The sequence below is a fragment of the Charadrius vociferus genome, unplaced genomic scaffold, assembly GCF_000708025.1.
Source record: "Charadrius vociferus isolate BGI_N301 unplaced genomic scaffold, ASM70802v2 scaffold360, whole genome shotgun sequence".
In the NCBI taxonomy this organism is placed as follows: Eukaryota; Metazoa; Chordata; class Aves; order Charadriiformes; family Charadriidae; genus Charadrius; species Charadrius vociferus.
In genome coordinates this window covers 566860-584986 of record NW_009646493.1, presented here as the reverse complement: position 1 = coordinate 584986, position 18127 = coordinate 566860, and the positions used below count along the sequence as shown (strand labels likewise).

General features: G+C 37.2%; 1 protein-coding gene across 3 annotated transcripts in view; it reads left to right on the top strand.

Moving 5' to 3' along the window:
- The first annotated feature begins 2825 nt into the window (after positions 1–2825).
- The window catches only part of ZFAT (zinc finger and AT hook domain containing), a 78921-nt gene continuing 63619 nt past the window's right edge, over positions 2826–18127 (top strand). For 2 of the 3 annotated variants that reach the window (XM_009882905.1, XM_009882897.1), the window contains exons 1-2: positions 2826–2982; positions 9626–9886. In XM_009882905.1, the coding sequence (XP_009881207.1) occupies positions 2829–2982; positions 9626–9886 (415 nt within the window). In that variant the 5' untranslated portion in view covers positions 2826–2828. The remainder of the gene's footprint in view (positions 2983–9625; positions 9887–18127) is intronic. The other variant, XM_009882889.1, reaches the window with a different exon arrangement.

The following is an 18127-nucleotide window of genomic DNA, read 5'->3' as shown; positions in this document are numbered from 1 at the left end:
GGGAGGGGAATAATGTTGAATAGGGGTGGTGATCTTTGCTTGAGATTGGTTTGAAGACAGGTTCAAAATACAGCTCCCTGTTCTTTCCCCCAGATTCATCCCAAAGTTCACAAAATATCACTTTATTTCTGTACTTATCTGGCTGATCTGTGGTTTGGTTTGCACCTCAAATAACATTGCTTGTTCCAGTTTGATTTCAGTGAGCATACGTCCCTAATTTTCCTTGGGGAGGTGGAAGGAAGAGGAGCAATTGAAACCAATCTCTGGGCCAGGAGTTCATACATGTAGCTACAGAACAAGCATGCTGTTAAAATTGGTTCCTGGTTGTTGTTAGGTTTCATTGGACACTGAAGGGAGCAGGGACTGCTGAAAAATCAAACCATTAAAACAAATGGCAGCAGTTTTAGCAAGGAAAGTCGTCTGAATTAACTCTCAGCCAAAAGTTTGTGAGCTTTTTTTTTTTTTTTAATTGTTAACTTTATATTAGCCCTTTTTTATTGTGGCTCTCTTGTGGCTTTGCTTTCATATCACACCTCTAGTACCTGTAAATTAAAAACAAAACAAAAAAAACAACACCTCAAAGTTTTGTCTAAAAATTTCTGTAAAATTTCTGTTTAAAGCATTGACCAAGGAAAGTTTTCATGAAATTCTGATTTGCTGCTGCTTTGAAAGTTTTTTAGTTTGTTGAGGGTTTTTTTGAATCAACAGGAATTTTTCATAGAACTTGTATGTCAAAGCATATGAAATACTAGATGGTTTTTGTTAATGTCAAATGCCTCTGAGGCTGATATGATGTGTTTCATTTTGAGAGCAAAACTTTTTTTTCCCTCTCCTTAAATTTTCCTCCTATTCCTGCCCATTTTTCTGCATGTAGATGGGTCAAGATGAGGCCCAATATTTTTTCAAATACTGGGATAAAAGAGGAAAAAACTTTGTGTTTGTACAGCTCTCAAGTGAATGGCCAGAAGGAGAAAGGAAGATGATGTAATGGCATAGCTGGGACTGTCATATGATGCAACATTTTGTGGTCTACAGCACTGCAGAAGTTTTGATTTTCCTCCCTACTCTCTCATTAGCGGCAAAGCCACATCTAAGCATAATGACCCCTGAAACCACGCACTTAACGTTTTTAATTCACGGCTTATGTTCATGGTAACATGCTAAGGCAAAAATAACACATCAAAGCATACATTTTTTAATCAAATATATTTATTTTCTAACAAATGTTGCTATAGTGAAGGAAAAGTTTCCTTTTCTCTTTTATGGGTTTTAATTATTTATAATTTAATAATTTAATGCCAACTGTATCCTGGGCTGCATCAGAAGAAGTGTGGCTAGCAGGTCGAGGGAGGTGATTCTGCCTCTCTACTCCACTCTTGTGAGACCCCACCTGGAATACTGCATGGACCTGCTGGAGCGTGTCCAGAGGAGAGACATGAGGATGATCCAAGGGCTGGAGCACCTCTCCTGTGAGGAGAGGCTGAGAGGGTTGGGGCTGTTCAGCCTGGAGAAGAGAAGGCTCCGGGGAGATCTTATTGCGGCCTTCCAGTACCTAAAGGGGGCCTACAGGAGAGCTGGGGAAGGACTTTTTACTAGGGCATGTAGTGATAAGATGAGGGGGAATGGCTTCAAACTGGAAGAGGGCAGGTTTAGATTAAACATTAGGAAGAAGTTTTTCACTTTAAGGGTGGTAAGGCACTGGAACAGGTTGCCCAGAGAGGTTGTTGAGGCCCCATCCCTGGAGGTGTTCAAGGCCAGGCTGGACATGGCCTTGGGCAACCTGGTCTAGTGGGAGTAAAAGGCTACAAAGATGATGAGGGGACTGGAGCATTTTTCTTATGTGGAAAGGCTGAGGGAAATGGGTCTGGAGAAGAGAAGACTGAGGGGGGATCTAATCAATGCATATAAATACTTAACGGGAGGGTGCCAGGGGGATGGGAACAGTCTTTTTTCAGTGGTGCCCAGTGATAGAGGTAATGGGCACAAACTTGAACATAGGAAGTTCCATCTTAACATGAGGAGGAACTTCTTTCCTTTGAGGGTGGCAGAGCACCGGCATAGGTTGCCCAGAGAGGTGGTGGAGTCTCCCCTCTGGAGACATTCCAAACCCGCCTGGACACCGTCCTGTGCAACTACTGTAAGGTGACCCTACTCTGGCAGGGGGGTTGGACTAGATGATCTCCAGAGGTCCCTTCCAACCCTGACCAATCTGTGATTCTTTTGTTTCCATCACTTACACAGGTAATTAGCAAATTAGGCTTGCTTAGGTGAGGTAAGTAAAAAGGTTAAGTAGATGTAGGAAAGAACAGTGAGGTCTGTGAACATAAATTAGGATTTGGGCCCAGCGTCTCCGTATTTAAGAGCTACTTTGTAAAAGATAAAATGGTTTGCATTTATACCAATGTGGTACACATCAAACCTAGACGATGACTTAACATCTTACATAATTTTATCAGTTGTTTGTCAAAATATGAAATTGTAACATTGTCTGTGGCTGGAAAGGAGAAAAAAGTCTTCCTGCTTCCTTTTGGGTCTTGTTATTTCTGAGATTTGAGCCAGAAGAAATTTTTTGCCCTGTGAGGATCTGGGTAGAAGTTTAACCATTTCTTTAATTCATTTTGGGATTTATTATGAATGTCTTCATTTAACAGTGTAACATTCTTTGTTTCAGCTCGTTACTGTCTCTTAAGTGTATGAAGTTAACTAATAATTATTGTGTTAGCTGAACCGTAATCTGAATAACTAGTGGTGTTATAAACAGACCACTTCAATTTGGCAACACTAACTCCTCTTTTTAAAATTACTTTTCAGGGATCAATTCCATCTTCATGTGTAAGCTTTGTAACTTATTTTCACCAAATCAGTCTGAACTGTTGTCTCATGTCTCTGAGAAGCATACAGAAGAAGGGACCAACGTGGATGACATCATTATTCCTCTCCAACCTCTAACAGTACCCACAAACACAAACAAAGATGCAGAAGGTAACATTCATGAATTGAAAGGAATGTAATTTTCAAAGCGTTCATTTAGTTTTTTAATAAAACCTGTGGTGTGATGATTCTGCATTGTGTATAGAACGATTTACATAGCTTGTTTTTGTAACGACCACTGGACAACTGCCAACCTGAATTTTGTTCAGTGCAGAATAGATCGGAGGATGGATGTTGGTAAACTCAGCATGTGATAGGGGATGATGGCATTGATCCATTAATTTTAAATGTCAAGTATAGCTAAGTCCTACAGCTTTAATTTGAAGCTGTGTCACAGCAGTGGGAAGATATGTGTAATAGCAGTGGAAAGCAACCAGGACACCATGGATGGGGGTCTTGAGGCTTAGGAATGGTGGTGTGCTTTGAGTTGTCTAACTTGTTGCTTATTGTGTTTCAGATAATATTAATAGTTCTATTCCCAAAAAGAAATGGCATGATTAATAATTTATAACTATGCTTTGATACTGGCGCTAGTAAATAAGCAATCTGGTAGTCAAAGGTTGAATTAGTTATACAGAGCAATTTTACTCTGCAGTGGAAGAAGTTCTATTAATTCCATTTTTAACTGATTATAATTGCAGTTCTTTGTAATATTAGTAGTGAGTTTAAAATAATTCAGACTTCATAGTTCTGTCTTTTAAACCCTTACTGAGCAATGGATTTATATTGTTGGCAAGCGTTTTGTTTAACCCAACTACTAGAATTTTCCAGTGGTTTTGACTTCTGGATTTTAAAAAGTATGTGGTTATGAATAAAAAACACTAATATCCTTAAAAGTTTGGGGTTTTTTATCATTAACATATGCATGTGATATTTCCTAATTTATTTACCACTGGTAATTCAGTAGTTACATTAACTTCATCAACATAAGAAGGTATTTCTAATAATGGTCATATACTATTCAACTATAGCTGCTATCTCCTCAGATGGTTGGGGAGGAAAAATTGCACCAGATGATTATTATTTCACATGATGTCTGAAATTAACAGTGCATCAGAAGATGATGAATAAATATCAAATCCAGATCAAATTTCATGATAACATTCTAATCTTTTAATTATACAGAATGAATTTCTCAGGCATGCAGAATGCATCTTCTTTCTTAAATCTTTGTTTCCCATTAGCCCTTCACTAAACTGTATTTCTGAGCACAGTAAGACTGGTATTTTGTAACGTTCTTATTCCTTTTAGTAAAAAGGCTCCTCTGTAAAATTCTTTTTCCACTTGTCAGGGACTGTCTGCACTTTCTGTATTATATGTAGTTAAACATCCATCGTATGTTTATGAGAATAGTATGTAATTACTGTTATGATCTGAAATAAACAACTTTTAAGAAAACAACTTTGCTAATCTAATTATGTAAAATATAACATTCCCATGTTAAGTTACATGTTCATTAGTTACCTTTTTCATTATTCTTGGTGAATGCCTCTCATCATCTCATATGATCATGTGGTGCCACCTTTTTCAAATTATGTAGCCCAACTCTTTGCCATCTGCTCTCAGTAAGAATGTCAAGGTAAATTACTTTCACATAGATTTCAACATGTACTATAAACATACTTTAATGTTTCTTCTTTCCCATTACACAAATTGATTGGAGAAAAGGGTAGTCTGTTGTGAAGTTTAAGTGAACACTGTACAGGTGTTTTGTGACTTCTGGCAAATGTTTTGTTTGAATCATGTTGCAGCTGCCAGTGTGGTGACTGTGTTGAGCTACTGACTTACACAGGTCTGGAGAAAAAGAGACGTTTGATAGGGATCACTTACACCTCCTACTCTTCCAAAGTCAGAGATATTTGCCCCGTTACAACACTAAAATGGTTTACTGAAGATTTTTTTTATCTTTTATTTTACAAGTTATGCATGTAATTGAGTTAATGCTGATGGGTAGAAAACCAGAGGAGAAACACCAGTGATATACTTACAGTGTATAGTCTTATCAATTTATTGCATTTTCCTATACATGATAAAGTAACTTTGGACAATCCTACCCTTTAAGGATGTTGTCCTTTAGTGAACTAATTTTGGTAAAGCTTGGTTTCAAGGCAAACACTGAGAATCATTAGGCCCAGTGGAATCCATGGTGCTGGTGTGCCAGGATCTACATAGTGTAGGGTCTAAAGTGTAGGGTCTAATCTATGAAGAGTTAAAAATTCTCAATGGGGAAGTTATTGTTTTTTTTTTTTTTTTGGCAACTTTGTTTATTTTTAAAAAAAACTTTAAAAAATGTTGTCTAGGCCCTAGTGCTCTGGAGGTCTTGGTGTGGACCGCTATTTTTATGTAGCATGATCCCAGACAAGTAAGTACTGGGAATGATCACAGACCTCAGTAGAATCTGATTGAGAGGGGGATATATATGTAGCTTAGCTAAACTTCAAGGGATTAATTACCTCTAATTCTGCTGGATAATAATACGAAAGCCTCATAAATGGAAATGTTCTGTGTTAGTTGTGTTCTGAATATTTTTTAGACAATTGATTATTAAATGGACCGATTTGGAGAAGCTTATGTGAATAATCTTTATGAAGGAACAGTATAAAAATAGACATATAGTTTATTTCATTATTCTCTTTTTGAAGTGCCTTTTTTATGTCTTTGAGTGCATAATTATACAGCATAGCACAGACTGTCTTCCCAGAATATTGCTGTTGCGCATCCAGTACCAGTCAACATAAAGTTTCGTTCCAGTGAGTCTGTGATGAGTGTAAAATCCCCAGGAAAAAACCTACGGTTTTCTTGGGGGAACAGGTTCTTTTAAAATCTTTTTAATGACCAATTTAAAACTTATGACTAAGCGTCCTTGAAATAAGTGGGGAATTTATTCATTTTTTTAATAAACTATTTTTAACAGTTAAGCAGATTCTTTTTTCTGGCAAGCGATGATGTTTCTGATTAACTTGATGACATGCTAACAGAGGAATGGCAATATACTACTACTGTTCAATTACTGTGTTTTGTTAATCTTGGGTGGTGCTTTGAACTGTGATTAGTACAGTGCAGCATGAATGGCTAGCTGGTGGCAAGCTGGGCAGAGAGAGACAGCTGGAATTTTATGGTCACGTGCATTGTTAAAAATTTAATTCTGGCATTGCTAATTCAAAGTAGATTGCAATATGTTTGGCCCTGGAAAGAGGAAAACAAGGTGCAAGGAAATGAAGACTGTCATACACTCAGAAGTTCTGGTGATCTATCAGTTGTCCATGTGAGTCGTCCTGTTCCTGTGTATGTTGCTACCCAGTGCTTGCCACCAAACCTTTTTAAATGTCTGAGAATGGCTGCAGATTCTCCTACTGGTAGGCTCATTTACAAACTGATGTAAAATTTACACATCCTTTATATGTTTGCCACACCATTAGTAGTCACAGTGATAAGAACTGCAGTTTTGTAGGTCATAGAGGAGGATCTACTATCAACCTTCTAAAGGAGCAGTTCTCACATTGCCACTTGCTTTCAAGATTTTGTTTCTGTTTCTGTCTTAATGTGAATGTGCTGTTCTGTTTTTCATTAAGTTCACATTAAAACAGTCAAGAAGCAGCTCTTTTACCTTATTCTGCTTAATTATTTTCTTTAATAATATTTTGGGTAATCTGGTGATTGCATTGTATAAGAAGGAAAAGAATATTATACACAGAGAATATCATAGTTGGATTCACTTTTCAAATCTGTGATTTAATAATTTTATAGTAACCTGAGCAGTATCCACATTTGTATTCCTCATACTATGTTCGACACTTTGGCAAACTGTGACCTCTTTACAGGTTGATATGAAGGTAAATGTTATTTGGTTGTTTGCTTGTTTTAATTGTATGTTAATTTCTTTAACTCAAAGCACCAAATACTGGTTGCTCCAATTGATGGGTGTCAAAATTGCATGAATGGTAACAAAGAGAAGTTTTGAGAGCATTGAAATCACCCCTGTCTTTTTGGCTGATAATTGACAAAAACTACTTTCAGTCGAGTGCAGCAGCACAGAAATTCAGAACACTGCTGATGGAGGGTAGCAAAATTTATGTGAAAGGGTTGTTTTTTTCCTGTTCATAATGAGCCTTTTAGTATTCTTTTTACATTATATTTAAGCAGACGGGTACTCAGTCCTCCTCTAATAAGGCACAATACTTGCTTTTCCGCTTGATATCAATAACATGATTAAGTCAAAGCTATGGTCTCTGTATGTGGGGTTTTATTTGTCTGGAATAGTTAAAGGGAATGTTGAACAGTTTTTGAATAAGGTGCTGCCACCACCTCCTGTCGTCTTGCAGCATCTTCCCTTAAGGTCACTTATTTTTCCATATGGTCTATGTCAGTCAATTTAGTAAGGTTTTTTGGTACATGTGGTTGAAATTTACTTGTTTGTTCTTTTTTTTTTTTTTATATTCTCTCCTTTCATGATTTTTCAGACTTTTACTCTGTCACTCTCAATTTATCAGGCAGAAGGTAGGCTATTGGCTTGATGAATTCTTGATAAAAAGCTTTAGTCAGTTCTTAACCTTTGTTCTTGATATACCCTAGTTTTGGTGAAAGTTTCTGGAATAAGAGTAGTAGAAATTTATGTTTCTCATAAGAGGCACAATTTACGTGTAGTGCTGCCAGTCTGTTTTAGCTTGAATAATCTCAAGATATTTTCAAGCCTCTGGAACTGCAGCAGTTGCTTAATTGCTGGGCATTTCGCTCTTTTAACCCAGAAGGCATATTTTCATACTTCTCCCATCTGTGCTGTGCAAAAAACCCCAAACCAACAGAAATTCTGAGGACAATAATTTTATTTTTATTTCTGCACAAGTCTCAAGATTTGGAAATATTTTAGTGTAAGAAAACTTAAAGGGATCTCTGTGCTGTGACCACCATAAGCAGAAACATGCACGAGATTTAAATTTGTTTGTTTTTTTCTGAGCGCTAAACCCAGAGTTCTTCACAAAATTTTAGTATGTACTAGCCCCCTTGTCTTTCTCTACGATATTACAAAGACGGTGGCTGACAGGTGCTTCATACCTGTTCTATTTCACTTAGCACATTTTAATGCACATTATACTCTGGGTTTTTTTTGGCAATTATGATGACCTTATCAAGCTATTTTACCTTTTAATTCTCATAGCTGGAATTCACTGCAGGTAACTGAAGGTTCTTAAACTGGGAACTTGGTCACCCTGGCATCCAGAGATGATTCAAGCCTTATGTGATCTGAACTGCACTCTGGAGAGTAGTTTCACTGTTCCTTCAATATAGAAGTCAAACATTAACTAATCTGAGCTCTCGAGTGTCTAGCATTAGATAAAATGAATTCTAAAAGCCTGGAAGAAGCCTGCATCCCATTTTTCCATATACCATCAGGCAAGCTCTTCTAGATGCACCCTAATTTTTCCTTCTTAGAACTATGTATCTTTATGCAGATATGCAGAGTAGATTGGGTACTTCACCAGATGTGAGCTCAGACTTTAAAAGATCATTTAAATGCTACTGTGCTTTACTGTTTGTGAACTGACAGTTTCTTGCAGAAAAGCAGTTTCAAAGTAAATAATTAAAATGTATACAATAAGAATCGGATAATTCCTCAAGAAGCACAGTATAAAGAACTAAAAAAAGCAAGCAACCCCTGAGATTAACAAGAAGGATAGAGACTGGTAGAGACTGATTCTTTTCATTGTATTAAACTGTTAGATGGAAGTAACTTGTAGCTCGACTGAAATCTCCTAAAATAACTTGATCACTAGCTGGAAAATTCCCCCCTTCCCTCTGAGAATCTGGGTTTGTAGACTAAAAGTTTTCTTGGGGTCTAATTGGTTTGGTCAGTCTTCAACAGTTATATCTGTGAGTGCATGATAGCAAGTTGGCTTTTGATGTAACCACAGCACTGATGAGAGAAATCTTAAGCAGGAAATAAGAGTGTGAATTTTTTTATGTTGTCATGCATTTCTGTGTTCACTGCGTCTCATAGGTTTTATCAGTTTCCCCTACAGAAATGTAAAGTTATGTTGTATGTAGTAAGAATTATGGATTACTTCTGATTTTAATTATTTGAAATACTCAATAAGGAAACATTTTTTTGTATGACTTCTGGAGTTTATTTGTTGCCAACAATTTTTATACTGCTTTTGGCTAGAAAGTGCTAACAATAAAGAACCACGGGAAATATTAGAGAGTAACAGTTCAATTTATTAAAAGGACAATGAGCTTTTGGTTTTAAAACATAAACTATTTTTCTCTGAATATATGTCCATACTTAAGCGATTTCTTTGAGAGTGATCTAAATTAAAAATGCTTTTTGTAGAGTGTCAGAACATAGCAGAGCAGCTTTGTAGAATATGCATGCTAATACATACAACAATCTAAACAACAACAAGCTAATACAACAATCTAAAAGAGTGCTTGAAGTGTAATTTCTGTAAAACTGTGGCACTTTGACATCTGCCTATCTCAGTAACACAAATGTTGTTGCTTTGCAGCTAGCAGAAATGCCAACAAATACCATTGCTTAAAAATAAGTTTGTGTGAAGCTGACCTTTTTTTAATCTTTAGGGATAGAGGCTCTCAAACTTCATTTAATATTCCTGTTTTTCAAAGATCAGATGGATATTAGATAATCAACTGTGGAATTTAATTATAGCTTCTTTTAAACTTTAATCTTTTTTTCTAGAGCTTCTTGTAGTGAAGAGGAAAAGGGGCAGACCAAAAGGGTCTACGAAAAAGTTTTGTGTGGATGAAGATGTGGCAGAAAATAATCCTGTTCAAAGCGAAGAAACTCCACCTGGGACAGAAGAAGGTCCAGAACTGTCTGAAGTCTCACCAGGCAGCTTGGAATGTAGGAAATGCAATCGGAAGTTCTCCAACACGCGTCAGCTGAGGAAACATATCTGCATTATTGTTTTAAATGAAGCAGAGGAAGAAGGAGATGGAGGTAAGAAAATATCCAACAAAAATATCTGAAGCATGTTGTGAAACAGTGTCTTTCCATCCTGTGACCTGATTGGTAACAACTCATAATCCCCAGTGTTAATTTTAAATGGAATGGAACTGTCTAATTCTTCTAACATAAAAAGCATGTTGAAGCAAAATGGAGAATAAAGTCGGAGAAGGTATTTTAATTTTTTTTTAAAGGTCAAAATGGTTATTGCACTAATGATTATCTTAAACTCCTTCTGTTGTCCTTTTAAAGTAAAATCTCAGATCAGAGTTTAAACTCAAATTACCTGTTCCTGACCTGTTAGCTCGTTAGAGCTCCTAAATCTTATCTTGATCTGTTTTGCTACAAAACACATTGGCAGATTTTTCTAAGTAAATTTCTCATCCTTTTCCTTCTTTAAAAAGAAAGTAGCTTCAATTTTGGGCAGATGAAACATTTTTTTGTTTATTCTCTGGCAAAAGCAAACCAATCAAGTAAAATAAGTCATTCTTGAGCAGCAAATAACAGGGGCTAGTGCAGCTAGACTATCTCTAGGCCAAAGCTTCCTACCTTGACTGCAAACTGTAAAGGTATTAGGGGCTGTTTTTATCCTGAAGGGATAATTCTTCCTTGGAATACCTCTGGGAAATTCAGTCTTCAGTCATGTACTGATCACTGTCCCATCACAGGAAAACTTTTCACTTCTGGCTTCACTTTCACCCTATGAACTGCTTTGGGACAACTTTTCAATTTCTAAGTATGTAGATGAAAGTGGCATGTGTATTACTATTATCCTTTAAGAAAATGTGATTACACTGAGTAGCTCCAAACTTTGGGAGGAGTGGACAAGAACAGTACAGTCTGTGCTTATGATTGTTTGTCATGCTTGTGTTGCTGTACTGGCTCAGAAAACGTGTTCTTAACAATTCAACTCCAAGAGCTCAATTTTTTTATCAGACTCAGTTTTCATTACAAAGAAAGTTTTGAGGATGATGAGTGAACCTTGTAAAAGTGAACACAAAAGTCTAAAGTTGAAAAGGCAAGTAAATAATGAAATTATAGATGTTTTTTTATCTGTTCATGTAATTTCATGAGGACCTTTTCATAATTCAAAAATTAAAAAAAAAAATACTTACCCAAATGCATCAAGATTCTTAGTTGTCAACGGTGTTGACAGAGTCCCTGAACTAGAGGTTTCACTCATATCATTGGCAACTGAATACTGAGCTGTTGCACTTGTTAATTTATCTAAATGGGTTACAGAGCTGTTTGGTTTTCTAGTTTTTAATATGGTCTGTGTTAATGAGCTTAAGGGCATTATTACATAGTCTGTGAAATAGTGGGACTTCTGCTTGTTTCTGAAACCCAATGCTGATCATTTCACTGGGTGCCATCTTACTCTATAATTCTGGGAAATGGAGAGTAAAAATTCTTTATACCCTCTTGCAAAATGTTCATAATTTGGAAATCTTCATATTTGTGTTTAGATTATTTTTATCCTCTTTGAGTGTTATGTAACAGATGGACTAGACTATATGGAAATTGCTTATGCATCTGGTCAGTCTTATTCTTCTCTACAACTCTGCTGTAACTGTTTTGAGATAGAGGACCAGTGGTGGACACGACAGTATCCCTCATTTATACCATGGCATAATTTTTTGAATTTTTTTTTTTCCTCTTCTACTCTTTTCTTCATGATTCCTCAGATTATGTTTGATTTTCTGAATACTGCTGAGTATTGAACTTATGTTTTCAGGGAACTATTTAGAAAGACAGCCAGATCTTTCCTGTGTTGTAAGAATCAATTTAGAGCCCATTGTTTTATCAGTAAAGTTTTTTTCTACATGTGCATTGCTTTGCATTTATTGTCACTGTAGGTGGGAGTCTGTTCCAGACTAGCATGTGTCTGAATATATGTGTTTATGCACTAAGTTTTCTAAGCTTTAATGATGCTCAGGAAAGATCAAATCAATACTTTCAGGGAGCCTGTGGAGTGACATAGGGTTAGCTGAATTGCTCGTAGTCTCCATTGACTGTGTTAACTAGAGCTTTGTCTATAATGGCAATTTAGAAATGTAGCTTGTGGGTGCTTTAATCTGGTTTAATTCCAAGTTATTGTGTCACCAGTTACGGATTACTGAGAGATCTTTCTGTAGCTTTGTTGCCATCAAATGGTGTTGAATCTAAATACATCATGCACATAGAGTGTTGTAGGTGTCTCAATACTGCAGGTATTACACCTGGTATTTATTTTGTGTGTATGTTTTTGTATGTGTATAATGTTCAACGAATATTTTGGTTATTTGAGCAGATGTGGTGGATACTAACGTTTTCTAGAGTAAACGATCCCTGAGAGAAAAGCTTCTTGAAATCACACTTATTTTGTTGTGTATGAGAAGAAGAGTACTGAAACTTCTAATTTGATGAGATTTCTCTGTTGATGAAATTCTTAGAGCTAGATGGAGAATTTTATTGAGCGTCTTTGTAGCTCTGGAAAGTTTAATATCTTCTGTCTCATTTCAGACACAGTAGTTCAGAGCAGATGGCTAAAAATCATGAGGAACTTTGGCTGCAGTTCTTTTCCCTTAGTCTTTGACCTCTTACCTAATACATAAGGGTTGGTTTCCCCCTCTCTTTTTATCCATGTATTTCCAAATTGCGATTACTTTTATCTGCTTTTCTAATGCTTCTGGGATTTTTTTTTGGTAGTACTTTTTTTACTACTTTCTTAAGTTTTTAATTTCTTGAAAAGTCCGCTGTGTGGACATCTTATCGATGATCAAGTATGTTTTCACTTTGCACTGTGTCTGGCTGGGATGAAGTTAATTTTCTTCATAGCAGCTCATGTGATGCACTGTTTTAAATTTGTGACCAAAATAATGCTGATAACACACTAATGTTTTAGCTATTGCTAAAATATGCTGAACATACAAATATTGAAAAGGTATATATTGATATTCTGTGTGATACTGATATTTTTTATTTAGAGAAACTTAATATATACATTGAGCTGCAGTTGAAATATTAGGAAAGGTTTCCAAGTAATAAAATATTTTGCTGTCTTTTATAGATTCACAAGGGAAGTGTTGAGATCCTTATCATTTTGGACGTTTAAAATTACAATGAATAAATCACTATAAAACTGTATTGAAACTGCAGTATGCATTGGTCGGAGGAATAATTGGTGGATGTAATAGACCCCTGTTGTTTTTTGGTGCTGTGATTAGTGATCCACGTTGAGATCTCAGAGATCAGTGTCTCATTGATAGTTCTTCCACTCTTTCAGGTGTCACCAAACGTTATGGTTATCGGCATCCTCTATGCATCTAATTTCATCCTTTGATGTGTAATGATTGTCGTCAACTTGTGGGCCCATTCACTAAAACAGCAAGAAAAAAAAGTATGTTAATTTTTTGCACAGAATTAAAAAATCTCTGTTGCGCTTACAGATCCCCCAGTTTTAGAATCATAGAATGGTTTAGGTTGGAAGGGACCTTAAAAATCATCTAGTTCCAACCCCCCTGCCATGGGCAGGGACACCTCCCACTAGACCAGGTTGCTCAAAGCCCCATCCAGCCTGGCCTTGAACACCTCCAGGAATGGGGCCTCAGCAGCTTCCCTGGGCATCCTCTTCCAGTGCCTTGTCACCCTCAGTGAAAAATTTCTTCCTGATATCTATTCAAAATCTACCGTCTTCCAGTTTGAAGCCATTCTCACTCGTCCTGTCACTACATGACCTAGTTAAGTCCTTCCCCAGCTCTCCTGTAGGCCCCCTTTAGGTACTGGAAGGTTGCCATAAGATCTCCCTGGAGCCTTCTCTTCTCCAGGCTGAACAGCCCCAACTCTCTCAGCCTCTCCTCATAGGAGAGGTGCTCCAGCCCTCGGATCATCTTCATGGCCCTCCTCTGGACACGCTCCACCAGGTCCCTGTCCTTCTTATGTTGGGGACTCCAAAGCTGGATGCGGTACTCCTGGTGTGGTCTCACGAGAGCAGAGTAGAAGGGCAGAATCACCTCCATCAACCTTCAGGCCACGCTTCTTTTGATGCAGCCCAGGATGCGGTTGCCTTTCTGGGCTGTGATCACGCATTGCCGGCTCATGTTGAGCTTCTCATCAACCAGCCCCACCAAGTCCTGCTCCTCAGGGCTGCTCTCGATCCATTCTCTGCCCAGCCTGTATTTGTGTTTGGGATTGCTGCAACCCAGATGTAAGACCTTGCACTTGGCCTTGTTGAACTTCATGAGGTTGGCTTGGGCCCACCTCTCCAGCCCGTCCAGGTCCCTCTGGATGGCAATACAGTAAGTTTTGGTGTTTTTTTTTAACAAAGGGCTTATTTGCCTAAGAAAGTTGCTGTGATTTAAGCAGAGCTGTGCGTACACCTATTTCTCTTTTTATTCGGTTAAAGCAAATGGAAGGTTTTGGCTAATTGGATCTGGTTGGCTGGAGGTACTACCATCCGTTCTTTGTGTCCAAACACAAAACTAGAAGAGTTGAGAATCTTCTTGAACAGCCATGTGCCTTCACTGTGTTTGCTCCCAGCCAGAAAGCAGAGCTGCTTCAGCCCCTACCGCTGGGATGGGGTGATTTTGGCCATGTTGGCTGTTGCTAGATTGGATCAGTCTCCCAGAAGCTGCCTCTAAACTCACCAATTTTGAGAGACAGAAAACAGGTAATTATTTTAACCAGCATCCCTGTCCTGCACTGCTGCATACCTAAATCTCTGGCAGATATAAGAGAGGACGTTTGATGGCTGGGGTATGGGATTTGGGTGGAAGGCAGATTACTGCAGCAGGCAGCCCCGATTCTCTTCTCTGGAGTGAACCTTTCCTTTGTAGTGAATTAGGAGACTGCATAATTCTTAAAGATGGCACTTTTGGCCTTAGCTTTAAATGTTTTTTTCCATCAACTGGATTCTAATTTAAATGAATTCTTTTGTGAGTCTGACTTCCTGTCAGTCTCTGCAGGAGAAGCAATTGTATGTGTTAATTTTGAATAGCCAGTTTAATTTTTATTTTTCCAAGCTACTCTCTTGCTACTATGAAATACCAGCATCTTTTAGAAGATAAAAAGCAATTTAAATGAAGAGTAGTTTAAAAACATGCCAATTAGGGATGTGTAGCTGTGCCTGCAAAATGTCATACATCCAATTACAAATGCGGAGAGCAGTACCTTCAATTAATGACTGAAATAGAATCATGGGACAGCTGAACAATCTAGTTCGACGGGACTCAGAAAGCAGTGATTCATTCAGAGTTGACAGTAGCTTTACTCATCAATACAGACAGAACCGATTCTTAAACATGTTAGAAGGCACAGGCACGGCATTGTATTTCTTGCGCAAACAGAAACAGGCGTTTAAAATGCCTGTCGCCAGGTAGGAGAGGTCAGTTTATTTGGCTGTTGAATCGAAGGGCCAGCTGACAAAGTGCTAAGCTGACTGCTTAACAAGGAAGATGCAGAGTGAGGCAGTTTGCCTAAATAAATCTCCTTAGTAGCAAGCAAAGACCCTTACTGCTTAGAGAAACTAGCTGTTATAAGTTGCATATATTCAATTTTCTCATGAATCATCTTAAAATCACTTATGGGTGTTACTTCAATAATACAACAAGAATTATTTTATTATACAGGTGGATTGTCCTAGTTGTGAGAGACAAAACACTTATTTTGACTTTAATCCACAATGGTAACACTTCAGTAATTTTTTTCCAGGAAGACAACTAAATTACTGATGAGATAGTCCCGTATTATGGAAGGGCAGTTTGAGCCCTGTGGTCAAACTTGAAGCTCTTGTTTTTTATTAAAACATGATTTTGCCTCCCTCTTTAATGCTTTCTTAAAGCACACCTTGTAGTTCAGGAACAAAGCAGCTGTCATTGAGAGTTAAGATTTTCTTTTGGTTTGGTGATTTGATGGAGGGTGTTGGTTTTGGAGTTTGTTTTTTGTTTTTTTTTTTTTTTTTTAGTCTCTTTCAGGTTACACACAGACTATGAAATAGTTATGTTTGTAGCAAAAAGTATTGGCAATGTGTTGCAGGCCCAACTCCTTATCAACAAATTGCTTCTGGAAGATGCTTGTTCCTCTCAGAAAGAGGAAGAATGGGGCTACTGCCATCGATGTGTCAGATTAGTGAATAAATTTTAATGTTTAAGCATTAGAACTTGACTTGACCGCTCTGTAGGAAGGAGACTATTTTTATCATATGTCGTGTGAGTGATGAGAATGTTCATACAAATATTCAGCACTAATTGAAAATATATGATGAGTAAATTAGTTGAATTTTCTCTCTTGCTTGTTTTTGGCTGGTATATTTGTGTGCTTTTTTTTTTTGTGTTAATGGAATTTGCATAGCACTTAATACCTTCCTCGCACCTTTGCAGATGCTGAATGTAGTCCTGTTAGTTGCTGGATGTTCTCTGCTCATATTGAGAAGGTGGAAGTTCAGATTCAGTCCTTTGTTTGAATTACTTACCAACTTTGGGTTTATTAAGAAAATGTTTTCACATGGCCATAATCTTCATATGTAGTGCTTAGCATCTGTCTACAAGGTTTCTGTGCATATGAAATAGCAACATTTTAATGAAGAAATATTTTTATTTTGCAATTCTGTATGTTATTTTAAAATCTCCTTTTAAATAACATTTTTTTAGTTCTGTCTTGAAAGCAGGGAATCATAGTCAGCTACATTTATCCTAACAGGTCTGTTCTTTTCCACAGCTTTAACCCTCGGTCGAACCGAAGGAACTAGCAAACTGATCTGCCTGATAGAGGCACATTAGGAAAGAAAACCATCATGAAACGTTTGTTAGCTTGTTACTGTGGTACTGGTAGTGAGTTACTGTGGTTACTGTGGTACTGGTAGTGAGTTACTCATTATTTGGATCACTAACAAATTCAACTCTGTGGTTCATTCATTCTTTCTTCCTTTTCTATTTTTAGTAGAATTCCAATATTCAAAAGTTAATAGAGTTGCAGGTTAACACGAAAAGCGTGAAAAGGCAATGAAATGTTTTTGTGTGTTGGTTTCAGCCACTTCATTCACTCATTAAACTGACTAACTCTTACTTTGTAATGGTTAGAAAAGATTATTCAGGAGTGTGATGCTTGGATTCTATTCATACGCCTGCTAGGAATTCATTATGTGATCCCAAGCAAAATGAGGAAAATTCTGTTGTCCTAATCATAGCTTTCCCTTCCATCTATGTTTCTGGAATTTTGTTAGCTAAAACATCTGAAAAAATGACTTTGAGTTTTGTCCATAGGTATATCGGATCTTTTTTTTTTTTTTTTCCTTCAAACGATCACTGAACAAAAGCAGTGTAATTAACCCAATTAATTTCTGTATTTGTTGTTTAACAGTATGTGAAATAGCCTCAGGAAAATACAATTTAATAAGCTGTTTACATTCTTTGTGTATTCTGATTCTTTATGAGAAGACTTTCTTTTCTTGGTTGCTTGATCCTACTGTGAAATTTGTGACGATTCATTTCATTATTGGTAATAAACTAACAGAGGTTGTTTTGTAAAGGAAAGGTGGAAAAACATGTTTGTTTCCTCCCACCCCCATTCATCTCACCAAAAGAAAACACTGTACAGGCAGTGGAAGGGAATATTTCTTTATATTCAAATATGCCTTTGAATTATTGCTGTGAAATGTTGGTGTTAGAAGTACTTGGTTTTGATATCAATAATTGACAACTATATGAAGGAGTTAAATGGGGACATAATGAGACCCTTTATACCTATAAAGCAGCAATATTTTCCGAAAACAGAAATCTACAGAGAAAAAGATAGTTGAGAAAAGGCATATATCAATGAATTTATCTAATGAAACTGAAGAAATCATTAGCAGGCACTGGAGGCTCTCAAGACAGAGTATAATTTTCTGTAATCTAGAAACTAGAAGCTGGGGCAAAAACATGGCTAACGTGACTCCACAGAAAGATGGCTTACTAACTGTGTTTCAGTTCCGTTTGCTATGTGGTTGTTGCTCATTCTGGGTATTGTAAATATGAATTTTGGATTTATAGATGCGCATCAAGTCAGTAACAGCTGTCAGCATACACGTTTCTGCCTCAGCGTGCCTGAGAAATCTAAACTAATTCCTACATACCTTGTTTCCTTCTGGTTTTCTATCTAGTTAAGAGCTTGCAGTTTATCCAGGTGCTAGTTCCATGATCAGTCCTAACTATGCTACTTTAGCTTCTGCCCTTCACTTTTTTTAAAGATCAGCCGGCACCCTTTAACCCTTTGTTCCAT